At 33.9% G+C, this 18,845-nt stretch overlaps 4 protein-coding genes across 6 annotated transcripts; 2 read left to right on the plus strand and 2 right to left on the minus strand.

Moving 5' to 3' along the window:
• Nucleotides 1-2,247: 2,247 nt before the first annotated feature.
• Nucleotides 2,248-4,092, minus strand: LOC126758448 (uncharacterized). Of its 3 annotated transcripts, none has more exons than XM_050472714.1 (4): nt 3,983-4,092; nt 3,695-3,862; nt 3,489-3,609; nt 2,248-2,607 (listed from the first exon to the last, which is right to left on the minus strand). In XM_050472714.1, exons 2-4 carry the CDS (start codon nt 3,792-3,794, stop codon nt 2,421-2,423), a joined length of 408 nt encoding a protein of 135 aa, XP_050328671.1. In that variant the 5' UTR covers nt 3,795-3,862; nt 3,983-4,092; the 3' UTR covers nt 2,248-2,420. The 3 variants fall into 3 exon arrangements, with proteins under 3 accessions (XP_050328671.1, XP_050328670.1, XP_050328672.1); XM_050472713.1 differs by having other exon boundaries at nt 3,916-4,092; XM_050472715.1 differs by lacking the exon at nt 3,983-4,092 and having other exon boundaries at nt 3,695-3,891.
• A 3,094-nt stretch (nt 4,093-7,186) lies between these two features.
• On the plus strand, nt 7,187-8,017 carry LOC126758447 (uncharacterized). The gene is made up of 3 exons (XM_050472712.1): nt 7,187-7,390; nt 7,449-7,572; nt 7,676-8,017. The coding sequence occupies exons 1-3, from the start codon at nt 7,285-7,287 to the stop codon at nt 7,884-7,886; spliced, it is 441 nt and encodes a 146-aa protein (XP_050328669.1). The 5' UTR covers nt 7,187-7,284; the 3' UTR covers nt 7,887-8,017.
• Nucleotides 8,018-8,640: 623 nt separating this feature from the next.
• Nucleotides 8,641-10,538, plus strand: LOC126758445 (putative GPI-anchor transamidase). Its single transcript, XM_050472711.1, has 6 exons — nt 8,641-8,837; nt 8,901-9,412; nt 9,528-9,645; nt 9,774-9,884; nt 9,949-10,109; nt 10,181-10,538. Exons 1-6 carry the CDS (start codon nt 8,763-8,765, stop codon nt 10,281-10,283), a joined length of 1,080 nt encoding a protein of 359 aa, XP_050328668.1. The 5' UTR covers nt 8,641-8,762; the 3' UTR covers nt 10,284-10,538.
• Nucleotides 10,539-14,162: 3,624 nt separating this feature from the next.
• Nucleotides 14,163-17,398, minus strand: LOC126758452 (uncharacterized). Its single transcript, XM_050472722.1, has 3 exons — nt 17,217-17,398; nt 14,947-15,070; nt 14,163-14,827 (listed from the first exon to the last, which is right to left on the minus strand). Exons 1-3 carry the CDS (start codon nt 17,317-17,319, stop codon nt 14,716-14,718), a joined length of 339 nt encoding a protein of 112 aa, XP_050328679.1. The 5' UTR covers nt 17,320-17,398; the 3' UTR covers nt 14,163-14,715.
• Nucleotides 17,399-18,845: the final 1,447 nt, after the last annotated feature.

The following is an 18,845-nucleotide window of genomic DNA, read 5'->3' on the forward strand; positions in this document are numbered from 1 at the left end:
TTTAATATTTTTATTAGTTGAAGTGGTCGAAGGCCGTCTAGAACGAGGCAACGATCTCTCGACCGTCTTTGAAGGCTTTTTACTACTCGTAGGCGTGTGTTTTTATAAAACTGAATCAACGCACACGAAATTTGGTTAGAAATACAAAATTTGAGACAAATTCTTTGTGCGATATTTTAATCCATTGTAAAAATCGCAACGCACTACTGAGGTGTATGGACTTAAGCAGCTGCTATAAAGAAACTGGTGAACAAATCGCGCTCATATTTGGCATATTAATTAAGGACAGTCCTACCAACTTAGCAAAATACATTTTACTTAATTTCATTTACTCGCTTTCTTTTGGTTCCACTGTATATACTCATGTCGAAATTTAGACCTACGCTACGCTCCATAGAGAAATAGTCACGAACTCAAAATAGTTGGCTGTCAGAATCAAAGAGATAGACATAGATAGTCTCCTTAGTAAAGCAGGGACATATTCTTAAATTACAGTTCTTACAACATTGATTGTATTTGCTCTCAAAAACTCAAAATTCATTCCATTTCTTTCGAACTGTTCCTTAACTTGAGAGAAAGAGAAGAAGCAGAGACAGCTTAACTTGTGGGAAAGAGAAGATGCAGAGACAGAAACAGACAAACAAAGTGGGGCAAGGAGTTGGAAACTCCAGAAAGAAAGAAATATCCAACGGAATTTGGATATCAATTTGATTAGTGTAGTCTGAATACTTATGCACGATCCAGTTCAAAGATCTTACCATATGCAGATAGTTCATTTTTGAGGTTATGTCGCAACGACATCCAGACATTATTCGAATAAAATATTATTATTTTTATATAACCTAATCTTTTAAATGAAGACTAACTTCAGGGGCTATACCCACTTGTAATTTTGAAAAATCGAAACTGGTTTTTTACATATTTTGAATGTATATATCGGGTGATTTTTTAAGAGCTTGATAACTTTTTTTTAAAAAAAAACGCATAAAATTTGCAAAATCTCATCGGTCTTTATTTGAAACGTTAATTGGTTCATGACATATTAAGATAATATTTTTATATAACCTAATTTTTAAGCATTTGAAGACTAACTTCAATAGCCCGGAAATGTTGTCTTCCAAAGCTGGAATAGTTGCTATTATTTCTGTACTTGTAATTTAGCAAAAAAATAGTCTAAAGGCGTTAAATCGTTTTGGTGGCCAACTTACGGGTCCATTTCTGAATGTTCTCCGAAGTTTTCCCTCAAAATGGCATATAATCGCGAGCTGTGAGAGTAGCGCCATTTGTTGAAACCACATGTCAACCAAGTTCAGTTCTTCCATTTTTGTAAAAAGTTTGTTAGCATCGAACGATAGCGATCGCCATTCACCGTAACGTTGCGTCCATCAGCATCTTTGAAAAAATACGGTCCAATGATTCCACCAGCGTACAAACCACACCAAACAGTGCATTTTTCGGGATGCATGGGCAGTTGGCCACCAAGATCATGCGACTTAACGCCTTTAGACTATTTTTTGTGGGGCTACGTCAAGTCTAAAGTCTACAGAAATAAGCCAGCAACTATTCCAGCTTTGGAAGACAACATTTCCGAAGAAATTCGGGCTATTCCGGCCGAAATGCTCGAAAAAGTTGCCCAAAATTGGACTTTCCGAATGGACCACCTAAGACGCAGCCGCGGTCAACATTTAAATGAAATTATCTTCAAAAAGTAAATGTCATGAACCAATCTAACGTTTCAAATAAAGAACCGCTGAGATTTTGCAAATTTTATGCGTTTTTTTTTTAAAAAAAGTTATCAAGCTTTAAAAAATCACATATATTCGAGAATATTGTCTGTAAATTTCCAAGTAATCCGGTAAATAGTTTCGGAGTAATTTCAAAGTTTCTGAGAGTAATTTCAATTTTTTAACTACTTTAAAGTGTGAATTTTCGTGCAAAAAAAAAAATTTTTTGTTGGAAAGCCGCCATTTTGTCTAAAATCTAAAATCAAAATTTCAAAAGTTAATAAAAAACATATTTTTTCAAATTTAACAGTGGGCATAACCCCTTCAGTCATTGATTTTCATTCTGCCAAAAGCTGTGAGTCGAAAGCTATTTAAGAAAGCTGGAAGAGCTGCATTGGTTCGGCAAAATGTAACATCTACTGTCCTAATAATACAATTTTTAACCACTAAAAATTATTATACGTATATTAAATAATTTCATTTTTCAACTCGTCAATTTTATTCAAAAACAAAAACAACAATATTTATGCAGAAATCACCAGTTACTATATTATTATCTTATATTACCCAAACAAATATAAATACCACAATTTCCAATAAAAAATATATAATCACTTCATTGCTTTAGCATTACATTTAATTTGATAAATACAACCATTACTCAAAACCATTACTTTACTTCAAAACATTGCGTTCTTAATCGTCCGCAGTATTCTTCGAACTGCGTGAGAACATGTCCCAAATGTGTTTTTCATAATGGCGCGTCTCAGCCGTCAAGCCACCTTCGCAGACCAAGTGTCGGGCACAACACTCCTGAAAAGGAGCATCTTTATTCACATAATCGCCCCATTTGCAACCCTCTGGTGGGACAACAGCGCCACAGCTAAAAATGAGAATGAAAAAATAATTTAATTTTATTTTTACAAAAGACTGTACTAAAACATGAGTTGCTTTATATGTATGTATGTAGATACTTCGTCAATTCTCTGCTCTTTTATAAGAAATTTAACATGGAAAGCAATAACAAAGTAAGTATGTATGTATATTAAATTCAAAGTAAGAGCGTATGTGGAGACAGTATATAGATATTAGTGGTATTGCTATTCTGTCTATATTTGCTTATACCAGTATACATACATACATACATATGTAGCTTCCACCAATTGCTCGTGTCTTCATTTTTATTTTTTTCCGCTGATATTTATTCCAGTTTCTTGTTCGATTCATTAATCTCCCATTTTTGGCAAATCGAAAAAATCTCGAATTTTCATTAAACTAGTCAGAGGTATTTATACCAGTTTGTATTAACACCAGTTTATATTTATACCAGTTTGTATTAACACCAGTTTATATTTATACCAATTTTAATTTATACCAGTTTGTATTTATACCAGTTTGCATTTATACCAGTTTATAAGTTATACCAGTTTATACCAGTTTGTTAACACCAGTTTTTATTTATACCGATTTAAATTATACCAGTTTGTATTTATACCAGTTTGTTTCTCGATTCACTATATTTGAAATTCGATTTACTTTCAAAATTTTTGACTTGGCGCTTTCTGTGTAATATGTCAGTCTTATTGATTTATACGAGTTGCTTATTTGATTCACTACCACCTAAGCTTTGGTAAATCAAATATCGTCTCTATTTTGATTTAATAATCCTGATTTATGTCACTTATATCAGATATATTAGTTATCTTCGTAAAAAAGTGAATGGAGGAGAAGCTTCTCCATTTTTTCTTTCTTTCTTGAACCTACCCATGAATGGTGGCATGCCCCTCACTGCCACAATGAATTACCGAACAAGAGGTGGGCGATTTCGCTTTCTCACCGGGTGAGAGAATGAGCGTATCACTCACCACGCATTTGCCAGGATGTGCTGTATGTAAAATGAATAAATAAAAGTTATATATCAAATTTGTAATTATTGGATTTATGCTGTTTTATATTCTAATTGTACACACCATCGTTATGATAATTAGCGCGCGCCACCCAGGCCTCGGCCAGCGGTCCAGCAGCAAGACATAACAGTCCTATATATAGACAAAAGTTGCAGTAATACATTTTTTATTTGTGTGTGCTCTCTTCTCCAAACAATTTCAGCGACTAAGCTGTGCAGATCGAATGCAGATCTTTTAAAATAAATTCGCCTATATATTTTATATATTTAGGTATATATGTATACATATATACTTATAAATAACACTGTATATAAGGCTTATCTTAAAACAAAAGTCAATTCTAATAATTACTTTAAATAAGAGAAAGTAGGCCAGTAGGCTGAATGCCGACCGACGATCGCGTATACAATTACTCTCCGAAAAGCGGGAGTGCGTTAACCGTGCGAATGCGATTAGCTGCTGACAGCTACTTATCAGTGTTGGCAAAATATATGATTTACCTTTCAATGTCTACATTTATGTATATATATGTAGGTATATATGTACATATTTGTTTGTATTTCCATATAAACGAGTTCATTTCAAATTCAAGGTTATTTTTCTGGCAAAATTTTTATATTTAAATGTTGATATCTTTCGAAGGTTTATTCTTATTTCTCATCATTCCTATCAGAAATCTCCTAAACTTTTTGACATAATCTTACGAGTGCCAAGAAGCATTGCTAGTACCTCAAAAGCCCGCATTGCATCGAACTTAACCTCACTTTTTGTATCTTTAATTCGCTTGCACTATAATTTTTTAACAATGAACCGTTTATTTAAAAATATATTTTACTGAGAGGCTGAATACAATTATATTTATAAATATTTTTTTCTGACTATTAATTTTATCGCTAACCCTAACCTCCAAAAAGGCTCGAACACTAATATGTTAGAAGTGCCTTAAACTTCTCAAAATTTTTCGTTTCTGAATTTCTATTTTTATTGAACAAAAATCTCTTGAAACGTCGACGTGAGTGCTATTTGTTGTTCCTAAAAGCAGCTGTTTCTCTCCGAAACAGCTGGGCCTTAGAAGCAAACGTGAGGTTAAGCGTAAGGATTGTTGTTCTATTCTTGTTTTATAGCTTTTATAATAATTCATAAAATGTTTCAACATTTAGAAATAATTCAAAATACATGATAATTTCTATTGTTGAAGTAAGTAAAGGGTGATCCATTTCAAGGTTTCTTAATTTAAAAAAAAAAACACAGAAACTTCAAATCTAATGGGGAATGTTTATTATCATTCGAAAGAACATTTTTTGATGACTCGTTCGAGCGTTTCGAGTGGTAACTGGCGAATAACACGCTTGATGTTTTGCTCCAAGGCCTGAATCGAAGCGGGATTGTCCGCTTACTATTCAGACTTTATATATCCCAGCATGAAAAAGTGTAACGGTGTGATATCACACGATCTTGGCGACCAAACCTTAAATTATCTGCTCACTGAAGTACTCTCTCAATAAATCCATTGATTGAAAAAGAAAAAAAAAAAGAAGAAAAAGTTAATTTTTTCCAGAAAAATTTTAGAACCGCCTAAAAAGATGTAAATTTGGTCAAAGTGGCTTCTATTTTTTTGTTATGTAGATAATTTTATGTCATTTACGATTTGAACAAAATGTCGGCCAATGGTCACCACGGCTCCTTTTGCATATCTCCACCCGTTTACGCCAATTTTCGATCACCCGGTGCAGCATTTCGGCTGGAATTTCAGTTATATTGCGCTGAATGTGCTCTTTGAAGTCCTCGGACGTTGCTGGTTGATTAGCGTAAAGCTTTGTTTTAACATACCGCTAGGAAATATAATCTAGATGCGTTAAATCTTATGATATTGGCAGCCATTTCACTGGGCCATTTCGCGAAGTTAACGAGTCGCCAAACAATGCAAGCAATCTGTGCATGTCTAACATCATGTAAAACATGAGTTGACGCACTGTTTTGTTTGAAATAAAGCTCGTCCGCTTCGATTTCACCGAATTCTGAGAAAAAGGTCGGTCAAAATCATCAACGATCAATTTTTGGGGACGAAATTGCGTTTCCTGAAGCACACGACTTGAGTCTGAAATCTGACATAATGAAATCACATCATCCTTATCGATAGACGCTGTATTTATCTTTACAGCTGGTTCTATTTTCCTATTCCTCAAGGAAATTTTTGAAAAGTTTGCAATAAAAATTTAATTGCCCTTTTACATTTCATAATAAATTCTTAATATTTTCTTGCTTTACCATAAGTCGTAAAAGTCTATTTAAAATAATAAAAAAAATTGTTCAAAAATCCGTATAAACATACAAGAGAATATACCATACATACTTAAATACCCTCGTGTCTTTGTTTGCGCATAAAAAATTAAAAAAAAATCAAATAAATAAACAAAATCTGCTACAAATTCTATACTCTCAAATGAACGTAGTATATGTTTGTCTGTTTGTATAAACGTAAATATTATTGAAAATAACTGCCCGCCCACGCTTTTCATCTTTTTCATTGGCGCTAGCAGCGCTTTGACTCATCCGCTCACCTGCTCACCTGCTCAACCACACAAACGCACTCCCTCTGTATAGGGTTGCCAATGTGCATGCGTGTACGCTGCATACCAGATAGCTTCCGTAATTTTACATAAAATTGTATAGAACACACAACCCTTGACTAATGATATTTTAATCCCAAATATTTTACCGGGTCCAAGATCAGAAAATCTGTACCAAAATTATTTGGATTTTGGGATGACGTAGTTTGTTTTCGCCAAACCGGCCTTAACTATCGATCTATACCCGCTATATGTAAATTTTAATGCAGCCAGTAGTCGTCCCGCCGATTTTTCTGCACAGTTTTCAGAGAATAGGTGTATAGTTGGCAGGTCTAGTACCAGTTCAAGAGCCGCCGTTGGAGTTTTTCTTAAATCTAATGTTATGCATAGCGCAGCGAGCCTCTGAGCCCTTTCAATTGGCTTCCGATAGGTGGATTTCCATACGCTTGTCCACCATACTACTGCACATAGAAGAATTTTGTTGAATATAGACATAAAATATTATAATCTTAAATATCTTAGATTTGTCAGAAAACAAAAGAGAGACGGCAATCTAAGAATATAACTGATTTTTATAGTTAAATTTATAAGAAGATCTAATTCCGTATCAACTCAAATATTTCTGGGAAATGAATGAAGCTACATGGAAGTTATACAATACCTATGATCGACCTGCAAGTCGTATGCCAAAGTCCCGATTCTAAATAAATATTTTATATTCTATAGATTTAAGAACACAGCGCTGATTTATCAAAAATGCTCTAGAATATGAGAGAAATATCTTGTTTCTTAGTTTTAACGGTATTTTACTATGTATGACCTAGGGTATTTTCAAGGTATTTTGTTTTGATTTCTTGGCAACCCTGGTATATTACTCACGGTACTCAAAAACGGCTATGCAGCACAGCTACATATATTTTTTGCCAATTGTGGCTGATGTTTCTGTTTGTCTTGTTGTATTTGCACATTCTTGGCAGTAGATAGAGAGCCAAATTGGGCTTTTTAAATTATGCTCAGTCTGACCGTCCGTAGTCACTTTTAGCGATTAATTAGCGTTGCATTTAATTTGTGATAAATCGCGTAATGTATTGGCAGTTGAAAACTTTACTGTTTCTTACGGCGCTACTCTGTCTCGGCGGTGTGGAACAGGTGGCAGCATGGATGGCGTTCGGAAATTATCATAATCCCGGTAAGTCTAGCGGCTGCTATGCTTTTTACAGTTATTGCTGATATATTTTCCTTTATAGCGCATGCCGGCAAATGCACCATCAGTGAAACAATTGTCATTGCGCCGGGCGAGAAAGTGAAATCACCGGAGACGTGCGCCGAAATACATTGCGGCAATGAAAAGGGTGACGCCACGATCACTGGGTAGGTGTGATGATTAATTTTAGTTGTTTATCTAATCTTTTGTTGTGGATATAAATGTTTTTATTTTTATTTTTTGTATTGCTGTTTTTATTTTTGTTTTTAGTTGCGTTTCGATTGGCGCTCCAGATGGCTGCGAATGGGGCGATTATGTGAATGAAAAAGCGGACTTTCCTGCGTGTTGCGCTCAATATTTGAACTGTGTTGGCGGTTTGAACAATGAAACACAAAGTTATCAAGAAAATATTTGGGCTATGTTTTCGCCCGATTTGAAAATTTCCGGTTTAGAGAGTGCTGCTGAAGCAAAAGGGCAGTGAAATAAACGGCGCTACCGTTAAAAAAAATAAAAGAAAAATGTTTAAAAGAGATTTTAAATAATCGTTAACTAATTTTATTAACACACTCAACATAACCTATAATTTAAAAATATAAATTTTTGAACACTAAACTTACGCGTATATGAGTCACAAAAACCTAAAATTCTGAGAGGGCGGAAAAAGTTAAAAGCACTGAACAGTAACGATTAAAATTACCGGAATTATAAGTCGGAATGCGTTTCTGTTACTTCAAGTGGACAGTCGTCAGATGGGACACATTCCGAAAATCGTAGAGATAGTAAAGAAACAAGCATTTTTTCATCCCGTTCTGTTGCATTTATAAAACTCACGATTTTAAAAATGTCTGTATATAATAATATAAGCCTATAGAGCAGTCAAAAGGCAAATTAAATGTTGAAGAATAAATACATACTGAAAATATATGTATGTATCTGCAAGAAGATTAGCACAATAACAGAGTTGATGTGATGTAAAATCATATGAAGTGCTATTTTGTGATATGATTTTGGCTTCCGCCGACATTTAACTAACAGTTTAATTAATAAGAGCTACAACAGCTACAACAACAACACATATTTGTATTTATATATATATTTAATTAAATGATTTTGTTTAATTTTTGGTATTATTAATTATTAAAATATTTATCTGATCCACCCTGTTCTAGATTTATAATTCTGAAGACATCGTAACACTCTGTATCCAGAACGTTTACGTGCTATGTTTTACGTTATTCACAAACAGCTAAGCGGTAAAACAGCTGTGTACGAGTTTTGTCACAAAAATTTTTCTAAGTTTTCCAATTTGTTTGCTGCTGAATTTCGGTGTAGTTTACAAAAATAAAGTATAAAAGAAATGCAAACAATTGGACGTTTGCTGTTGCTGTTTTGTACGCTACTTTGCATATTAACGCAAATAACTAGTCAGGAGGTAAGTTCGTCGATAAATTAATAAAATGCATTTTTTCTAACGGTAAAAATGCTATACCCGTAGGCCGGTAACCAGCTACCTGAAAAATATGTGGAATCCGTGCAACGTTCAACACACACCAACAACTGGGCGGTGCTTGTCGATGCATCACGCTTTTGGTTCAACTACCGGCATGTGGCTAACGTGCTGAGCATTTATCGTTCGGTGAAGCGTCTGGGCATACCCGACTCACAAATCATACTCATGTTGGCTGATGATATGGCTTGCAATGCGCGCAATCCACGTCCTGGTCAGGTGTATAATAATGCAAAACAACACATAAATGTGTATGGTGATGACGTGGAAGTGGATTATCGTGGTTATGAAGTGACGGTGGAAAATTTCGTACGCCTGCTGACAGGGCGTACACAAAATGGTACGGCACGCTCAAAGAAGTTGCTAACTGATGCGGGTAGTAATGTGCTAATCTACCTTACCGGGCATGGCGGTGATGGTTTTCTCAAATTTCAAGATTCCGAAGAGATTACCAGTCAAGAGTTAGCCGATGCGGTTGAGCAAATGTGGGAGAAGAAACGGTGAGTGGATAAAAATATATTTATATACATACATATGTATATTATTTCCTGTGGTAAATATATAGTTATATGTATATAAAAACATTTTTAATAAGTATTTATAATATTTTTGCAGTTATAATGAGCTCTTTTTCATGGTTGATACTTGTCAAGCCGCTTCCCTGTACGAGAAATTCACCTCACCAAATGTTTTGGCAGTGGCAAGCAGTTTGGTGGGTGAAGACTCGCTATCGGTGAGTTTTATACCTCCGCAAATACAGTTTGTGTAATTGGACTTTTAAATTATATCCTTCAAGATTTTTCGAAAGTCTATCTAACCTAACTTTTTGTCCTTTGATAATAATTATTTTTTATAACTCAGCATCACGTTGACCAGTCCATTGGCGTTTATATGATAGATCGCTACACTTATTATGCTTTAGAGTTTCTCGAACGCGTACAACCAAATAGTAAAAAGACAATGGGCGAATTCGTAAGTCGTATAACTTGTTATATATTATTTATTCATCCAACATTGAAATTTTTTTTTCTTTCAGCTGCAAGTTTGCCCCAAACGCGTTTGTATCTCCACAGTAGGCGTGCGTAAAGACCTTTATAGACGCGATCCCAATAAAGTACCCATTACCGACTTTTTTGGTTCAATACGCCCCACGCAAATTTCAACTGGACGTGTCAATATCACGCTAGAAGATGAAGAGTGTGTATTTTATATTTAGTTTTAATTAACTCTGATTCATTTTTTTATTAATTTTTTTTTTTTTTTTATAGAGATTTCATCAACGCCGCTATAGCCGCCGAAGAGGAGGCTGCTAAACGTAGCACATTTAAAGTCGAATTTCCATCGCAATTTCCTACAGAATTATTTAAATAAAATGTGCTCATACATGTTTTAGACTGAAAAGTATTACATAACTCTACGCTGCTTATTTTTAAAATATAGTCTACATATTTTTAAGACATTTTGGCAATATATACAAAATTCACATGCACGGCACCAGCAAAAAGTATGCACTTTAATTCTAATTTTTTATGATTTTTAATTTTTTTTACTTTTCTTTATATTCATAGGCAATTTAAAATTGCATCAAAAATTCCATTTATAATAAAACGGAGTGTGAAACAGTTATATTATATGAAAAAGAAATTAAGCGGCATGCAGTGATTGAATGAGTGCAAAATCTATGTATGTAAGTTTACTATTTTCTATTTTTAAATAGTAGTGTGTTGATATTTGTTGTGTGAATGTTATCTAATTATACCCTGACTAAGGTATATTAAGTTTGCCATGAAGTTTGTAACCCTCATATAGAAATGTCCCTATTAAAATATATGTATATATAATATCAGCTGGACGAGCTGAGTCGATTTAGCCATGTCCGTCCATATACACGCGATCCAGTTCCTCAGTTTTTGAGATTCAATCCAATTCTTCCCAAAACCTGATCATTTGTCGGAACTTCCTATATCGAGTCACTATAACATATAGCTACCATACAAACTGACCAAATAAAAATGAAGTTTTTGTAAGGAAACTTTTATATTAGTAGAGAGTATATAATTTTTTTTGGTTCGAAGAAAAAATAATGACTTATTCTAATTAATTAAATCGCTGTTTAATCAGGCTTGTTTCAGGCCGTTCCGACGATAGTCCGGTCTATGTAACCGGAACAGACCTGGATTTCATATCCACTCAAGGACTGTCAAATCGACAGAATCCTCCGCTACAACAACAACACTCCACGTACACCACTATTCCACCCAGTTTTTTCCTATCGAAATCGAAGGTTCTATCGATTCATTAACACTTGTCGGTATAAGATCGAACTAGCACTATCCACTTTATATAAGCCTCAGAAACTCATTCGACTGATGACTATTTAATTTCGGTCTAATCTCGCCAGCTCAATTCTTGTTACTCTTTATTGTTGTTGTTGTAGCGGCAGAAAACATTCCTGTATTAATTTCAAGGCATGGTGCTGAGTTGACAGTCCTTGGTCGGATAAAAATCCGGCTCCGTTTCGTCACTAAGCCCCGACTGCCGTGAGAAAGGTTTGGAAGATGTTCACTTTATTATTACTTTATTCTTCTCAATGGCAGTCTTATAATAATTACCAACTCATTTGCGAGACCAAATTCGGGATAAAGCCTCTAAATAGTGAAATAGGATGAAAATTCGAATTATACTGGCCCGGTTCTTGTTCTTTTTAGCAGAAAACTTCCCCAAAGTACTTTGGAGGAATGTTGCTGAGCTAACAGTCTTTGGTCGGATAAAAATCCAGGTCCGCTCCGGTTGCGTAAACCCAATAGTCGTGTGAAAGAGTTTGTCGTCTTCTATTGTGACCCAGGCCCAGGAAATATATTCAGAAACAACTACTCTTAATTGGCTAGTTCTTCTTTGGGCTTGTCTAGTTTTTATATTCTATTAAATGTCACATGTCCCTTACGCGGATAAAATTAATTAAGAGTTTGGTTTGGACTTTTGTCCTTTGAACCTGCCCTGGAGAGTACTAATCTCGCACTTATTATACCTTGAACAGGGTATATTAAGTTTGCCAAGAAGTTTGAAAAACTCCGAAGGTCTTAGATCCTAGTGGTAAGATTCAGATAAGTTGTCATCGAGGTCATCCAACGGTAGGCCCAGAAAATGTGCTGTTTCGACGGGGTCTTACCATAGAGAGAGGGGTGTCAGATGAGTAAGGTTAGCTTTGCATGCTTTTGAGGTAGTCAGAATCATGCGGGGACTCGTATTCTGGTCATAAATTTGGTATATCGGGGTCGATTCTGGATAAGTAGGAGTTAAACCTGTAGTAGGAGTTCAATCTGCTGTTTCGACGGGGTCTTACCGTAGGGAGAGGGGTGTCAGATGTGTGGAGTTAGCTGGACATGTAAAGAGTTAGAGTTATGTTGGACATACATATGTATATTTGGTATGTTGGGGTCCATTCTGCGTAAGCAGGAATTTACCCGGCTACAAAGTCCAGAACGAAGCTACGCAAGAGTTACTCTCAATTCTCGCGGCACCTCGAACTAGTCGACTGCAATGGGTTGTGGCTTGTCGGAATGGCGGTCAGTGGTCGTCTGTTGTTTGTTGCGTCCAAAGTCTGGTCGGCGCATTGTTTTATGTCGAGGGCGTAGATAAGGAAAGAGCTCCTGATGTTGCTAGGAAGAATGTTTCTACGAAAACACCCCATCAGAAACTGCTGGACCAAACTCCAAGGCCCGTCTTTTGAGTTTTGGGGTAAATTTTTTATTTGCCGGTCTTCTCTTACGTTGTAGGAGTTGTTTATGCTTCTTAAAGGGGAGGTCGTCTTACTATGTTGACGTTCTATCCGAAACATCAAGAGGCATCCCGTTATAATCCGGAGTGCAGTGTTCCGGCATGTCTGAAGCATCTTCGTTTCACTGCATCTACGCGACCATATTGCTGCGGCTTAATTAAGGACCAACCGGCCGATTGCCTTGTATGCTGCCAACAACCTTTCTTTGCATTTCCGTCATGTGCTGCCAGCTAGCGACTTGAATTTGTTACGGCTCTGTACTGAGTGGTTCTCGCACGAGCATTGGCGTGGGATGGAGATTGATCCCCATCTCTTCAGTATGGGAGTCATGCTGCCTGTTCGAGCTCCTATGGACCCTAAGGTCCTTTGTTTCTCACTGGAGGGAGTGGCGGCGTAGTGCGCAAACTTGGTACAGGTTGCACAGCCGTAGAGGCTTTTAAGGTTGTAACTACCCATTAACAACTTGGCATTTCGCTTGCCTTGGAGTTGTTGCAAATACCTCTCCCTGCCCACTCTTTCCTCCTTGCGGAACAGCTCCTTTATGGTGTGGAGACCAACCTCAATGAAAGGTTCGGGTCCTACCATGTTGGTGGATCCTGCGGAGCGGGTAAGCTCATCAGCCAGTTCATTCCCGGCTATACCTTTGTGACCTGGCATCCGAATAAGGTGCACTTGGTTACGATCTGATAGACTATTCAGTCATTCTATGCACTCCACTGGAGCCACGTAACTCGTGGTCAACTCTCAGTGTATCTTAAGGTCCTGACCGGATAAAATCCGGGTTAATTCCGTTAACGTAGAACCGGCTGTCGTGGAAATTGACTCAGTCCGTTTTCGGGATCCACCGTTAAGGGGACTCGCTGACAGCTAATTTTTTCTTGACCAAACGGGCTTTGACATTCGCTAGAACAACAACAATCGTTGTACGAGCTTGTAAAGCAAGCTCAAAAGAGCTGAGTGTTTGCTTCTCTTCGTCTCGCTTGATTTCGTTATTTTATGTATGTAAATAAAAACGAATATATTTTTCTTTGACTTTAACATTATTTTATAAACTTTATTTATGAAAGTGTGAGGTTACGTAACAACAAAAAAAAATTATGAAAAACAAAACTTGAAATAATAACAAAAAAATTAAAATTAAAAAATGAACAATGTGTATGACATAAAAAAAAAATTTAAAAAAATATGAAAAAAATAACAATATGAAAAAAATTAAAAAAAAACTAAGGAAAAATAAATATTATGTGCGAAATTATATGAAAATAAAAATTTAATGCGCAAAAACTCAAACCAATAAATTGCGAATAAAAAATCAAAACATGAGTGCGAAAAAAAAAAATAAATAAAAACCCAACACCAAATAATGCGCTATGAGCCCGACAATAATAAATAATAAAGATGAATGAAGAAAAAAAAATAAAACAAAACTAAAAATTAAATAATTTTAAATTTTCTTAAATTATTATACTAAAGTGACTGGCGACTGCGTAGTTGTACGCCGCCACGGAAGTCACCACAAAGAATGGCAGGGATATGCTGGTTATCTGGCCGGCAGCGCTGAGCCAGACGGGGCTGGGCTCGTTGCAGAGCAGCCGAAGCTTGCGGCCGGTATTGCACCTTGTACTTTAAAAGATGAGCGTGTGACTAAATGGATGCTGCTTTGCATGTGTATGTGTGTGTGTGAAGTGTAGTGAGCTGGCGCCGAAGAAGGCGAGGCGTGTTTGCGACTCGACGCACACCTCAACGGCAATGAGGAAGCAAATGGCTAAATGACTATGATGACACTATGTAATTGCCGATGAAGAGGCATGATAAATACGAAGTATAAAATATGACGTTGCAGGAGGTATGCCGTAGCTGTTGGTTGTGGTTATGATGATCTTGAGGGCGATGTGTAAAGTCATATGTGTGTATGTGTGTGGATGATCTGTTTTCTGCTACATTTTCTTGTTCTATTCGTATGCTTCTTTTCATCGTTTTTTGTTGTTTTTGAGCTTGTTGATGGTTCAGCCGCATTCCTCACGCTTAAAAGCTGCGTGTGCAGTCGTAGGCGCGTTCACAGCAGTCCGGATAGGGCCGGTTGGCGTTGACGAAGTCACGTTGCTTGCAGCCTTTAGGTGGCGCCACAGCAGGGCAGCTGTTGGTATGAAATGGAATTTTTGGTTTACGCATAAGCATTAATATATTTTGGATTTGTCAGTGTGACTAAAATATTGCATGCGCGTTTATTTCCGCAAAAATAAGCCGATTACTCACATTGTGAATTCCACATTGCCATTGTCCAAGCACTCGATGTTGGCGCAGGGGTTGTTCGGCGCCTTGCCGCTTTGGCCGGGCGAGAGTATGAGATCGCTGCTGATGTAGCATTTGCCGGGGTAGGCTGTGGGGAGGAAGAAAGCAGTTAAATTATTATTTCGTAGAATTTTTTTTAAATATTAATTTTTCATAAGAAATTGTTTAGGAGAATTCAAATAAGTAAGAATATTAAAATATTAAAAATATAAAAAATAAAAAAAAATATTAAATTAAAAATAAAAAAAATTAAAATTACATATGTATTAAAAAAAATAAAAATATAAAAAAGTTAAAAATAAAAAAAAAATTAAAAATATAAAAAAATTAAGAATATAAAAAATTAAAAGTAGGTAATAAAAATTAAAAAAAAAATCGTTTAGGAATTAAAAACTATTTTTTAAGTTATTTCCGATAAATTTTTATGCAAAGCAGAAAATCATCGCATACAATTTTTTTTTAAGTAATTTTCGATAACTTTGTATACAACTCAGAAAATAATTAATTAAAATAAGACTAATAGGTTAAATTTTTAAACAAATCATCTTATCATTGAAAAATTAATAAAAAAAAATTTAAAAATAATATTTTAATAAAATAATATATTAATAAATATATTTTTAAATTGCTAAAAACCTAGCATATTAATTTTGATCAAATGCGAAAATAATTTAATTTATTATTTAAATTTTTAAAAATTTAATTAATTTTTTAACGAAAAATTTTAATTGAAAAAATCAAACAAATTACTGAAAACGGTTAAAAAAAATGCTAATAAAAAAAATAAATAAATAAATATAAAAAAAAAATAAATAAATAAAAGATATGTATGTATGTATGTTCAAATTTTTAGAAATTCAGCATATTAATTTTATTACAATCCGTAAAATATATTATAAATTTAAAATTTTAATACTTTAATTTAGTTTTTAACGTAAAATTTTAATTGAAAATATCAAATAAAAAATTAATGAAAAAGTCATTTTAAAACTAATAATTCTAAAATAAAAATATTAAATAAATAAAAAAATTAAACAATAAATATATTTTTAAATTAAAAAAAATTAGCTTATTATATTTAATCAAATTCGAAAATTAATTAATTAATTTAAATTTTTAATAATTTAATTTATATTTAACGAAACATTTTAATTGAAAATATCAAACAAATTAATGATAAAATTTATTAAAAAAATAATAATAATAAAATAAAAATAAAAAATAAAAAAAAATTAAATAATAATTATATTTTCAATTTTTTTAGAAACTTAGCGTATTAATTTTAATCAAATTCGAAAATTAATTAATTAATTTAAATTTTTATTAATTTAATTTACATTTAACGAAAAATTGTATTTAAAAACTCAAACAAATTAATGAAAAATTTATAAAAAAAATAAAAATAATAAAATTAAAATAACAAATAAATAAAAAAAAATTAAATAATAATTATATTTTCAATTTTTTTTTAGAAACTTAGCGTATTAATTTTAATCAAATTCGAAAATTAATTAATTAATTTAAATTTTTATTAATTTAATTTACATTTAACGAAAAATTTTAATTGAAAATATCAAACATATTAATGCAAAATTTATTAAAAAAATAATAATAATAAAATAAAAATAACAAAAAATAAAAAAAAAATTAAATAATAATTATATTTTCAATTTTTTTAGAAACTTAGCGTATTAATTTTAATCAAATTCGAAAATAATTTAATTTTTTACTTAAATTTTTAATAAACTTATGTAATTAATAAAATAGTTTTTAATAAAATTTAAAGAAAAAATAATGGAAAAATGGAAAAAATATTAAAACAAAAATAATAATTTAAAATCTTTACATATCACTATAAAATAGCAAATTTTCTAATATTTAAATTTTTTTTGTAATTTTTATTTTAGAAATTTCAATTAATTCCACTTGAAATTTTTTTTTTTTGCTTAAAATATTTTATTATAAATCGGTTTCTTAAAAAAATTTCAAAATATTTTTTATTCAAAAATAATTTTTTTGTTTTTTTCATTGTAATTTTCATTTTTGAAATTTCAATTTATTTCACATATTTTTTTTTAATGTTTATTATAATTTTTGTAAATTGCTTCCTCAACAAATTTTTTATTTAAAAACAAATTAAAAAACGTTTTTTTTTTAATTTGATTTTTTGATTTGATATGATTTTCATATTTTTTTCTCTTGATCGCTCATCACCTTTGACCCTCGAGACTCACCTGAGTTTTTGTACTGGGCGCGTGCCACCAGCGCATCGCTCACCAAGCACAAGCTGGCGAAGGCAACAGCAAAAACAGCAACAACACACACGTAGAATTTCATTTTGTTTTTAATTTATTGTCTTTTGTACAAAACTTTGCTTTAATTGATTTACTTTAAATTGCGATTGTGTACGCACAACGGAGAGTGTTCGACTGATGTGGAATCCAGCTGCGTCCAGCACTTTTTATACAATGCCAAAGCGCATCGGAAGTGCCCGTCATCCGGTTGTTCTTCGGCTTTATTGTTGTTATTTGTTGTTGTGCTTCTGTAGCACTCCCGCACGTCAAGCAATTTTGTTGGGCGAGCCAGAAAATTAGCTTCATCTTCTTATGCCGACACTTTGTTCTTGCTTGCCGACTTTCGCGTCTTCGCTTTTGCTTCGGCACGCTGCGTTCATTTACTTTTGTGTTTTTTTTCTGTTTTGCGTTTCGTATTTTTTTCGTCGCTGGCCAATCAGTTGATTTTTGCTTCGGATGCTGTTGACTTTTGGTCCATTGTTTGCCGGTAATCGGTCATTGACAACGGTTTTGCTTTCGCTTTCGTTTGTGCGAAAGCGGGGGGCAAGCATGTACGCTTACTTCGAAATTCAAGTGCAAGTCCAAGCTTATCGCATTAGCTTATATGTACATATGTATTACAATGCCTATTAAAACATATTTAATCTATGGCCCACATTCGGTATTTGTTTATTTTCATACAGAAAGGTCAGCGGGGTATTCAGATTTTAAGCATATTTTCGAAGCTCAGCTTTAATACTTGTATTTTAAAAAATTAAATATATAATTGGGACTTGAAGTGTTAGATATAATCGAAAAATAAATAATATTGTAAAATAATGCCGACTTTCTTCGATTGAAACCATAACAAACTCAGAAAGTTAAACTTCGAGCTGAGCCATTAAAATATATAATGTTTTAGCTTCTTTTTAGGGCATAGCTGATTTCGAAAACTTATCGTACAAAGTAATAAGTCTCAGCTGTCTTCTGAACTCGCTGGGTTTGGCTTTATGCAGTCCCTAGGTTCAAATTTCGGTTGCGAAATGTCTAAGCCTAACTGTGCATCAATAATTCGTCGATGTCTAAATCCGTTCTGGCATCCCCTACCTATCTGATGACATTGATGCTTCGACCTAGTAAAGCTGTAACCAGTAACTTAATCCCAGTACTTCAAAAATCTCACTGAATGAAGCCTAAGCTACCATCATAATCGAGCTGAAGCCGTAAGATGAGTTTTGCAATTTAAGCTTTCCTCTTCAATGAGCTTTTTAACACGAGAAAAGCGACTCAAAGCGGCCATCCGTCGCAATCTCCAATCATTTCCAATATCAGGGATCTCTTAGCTGCAATTACATCTGAACCCAGTTCCAAAACAAACCCTTACAACCAGCTCCATTTCATCATCTTATAGAAAGTAGTACTTATGCGTTAGCTATTGACAGCTAAAGAGCTCTATTTGACAACTGTAAAATCTGTATTTTTAGCAGCCAGTCTTGTAAATATTGAACTAACATGTTGATATGTTATTTAGTTCCCTGTTGTTGTTGTAATGGTTATCTAGTCCGCGTTAGGATGACAAGGTCCAGATAA

This window comes from Bactrocera neohumeralis, chromosome 5, assembly GCF_024586455.1.
Source record: "Bactrocera neohumeralis isolate Rockhampton chromosome 5, APGP_CSIRO_Bneo_wtdbg2-racon-allhic-juicebox.fasta_v2, whole genome shotgun sequence".
Classification (NCBI taxonomy): domain Eukaryota; kingdom Metazoa; phylum Arthropoda; class Insecta; order Diptera; family Tephritidae; genus Bactrocera; species Bactrocera neohumeralis.

Coding starts and splice junctions, on each gene's coding strand:
- LOC126758445 (XM_050472711.1), top strand. CDS start 8,763: ATGCAAACAATTGGACGTTTGCTGTTGCTGTTTTGTACGCTACTTTGC. Junction 9,646..9,773: donor TGGGTGAAGACTCGCTATCG/GTGAGTTTTATA, acceptor TTTATAACTCAG/CATCACGTTGACCAGTCCAT. Junction 9,885..9,948: donor AAAAGACAATGGGCGAATTC/GTAAGTCGTATA, acceptor TTTTTCTTTCAG/CTGCAAGTTTGCCCCAAACG.
- LOC126758448 (XM_050472714.1), bottom strand. CDS start 3,794: ATGTATTACTGCAACTTTTGTCTATATATAGGACTGTTATGTCTTGCT. Junction 3,610..3,694: donor CGCTAATTATCATAACGATG/GTGTGTACAATT, acceptor TTTTACATACAG/CACATCCTGGCAAATGCGTG. Junction 2,608..3,488: donor GGGCATGCCACCATTCATGG/GTAGGTTCAAGA, acceptor TCTCATTTTTAG/CTGTGGCGCTGTTGTCCCAC.
- LOC126758452 (XM_050472722.1), bottom strand. CDS start 17,319: ATGAAATTCTACGTGTGTGTTGTTGCTGTTTTTGCTGTTGCCTTCGCC. Junction 15,071..17,216: donor CGCCCAGTACAAAAACTCAG/GTGAGTCTCGAG, acceptor TCCTCCCCACAG/CCTACCCCGGCAAATGCTAC. Junction 14,828..14,946: donor GGCAATGTGGAATTCACAAT/GTGAGTAATCGG, acceptor TCATACCAACAG/CTGCCCTGCTGTGGCGCCAC.
- LOC126758447 (XM_050472712.1), top strand. CDS start 7,285: ATGTATTGGCAGTTGAAAACTTTACTGTTTCTTACGGCGCTACTCTGT. Junction 7,391..7,448: donor CGGAAATTATCATAATCCCG/GTAAGTCTAGCG, acceptor TTTCCTTTATAG/CGCATGCCGGCAAATGCACC. Junction 7,573..7,675: donor GGTGACGCCACGATCACTGG/GTAGGTGTGATG, acceptor TTTTGTTTTTAG/TTGCGTTTCGATTGGCGCTC.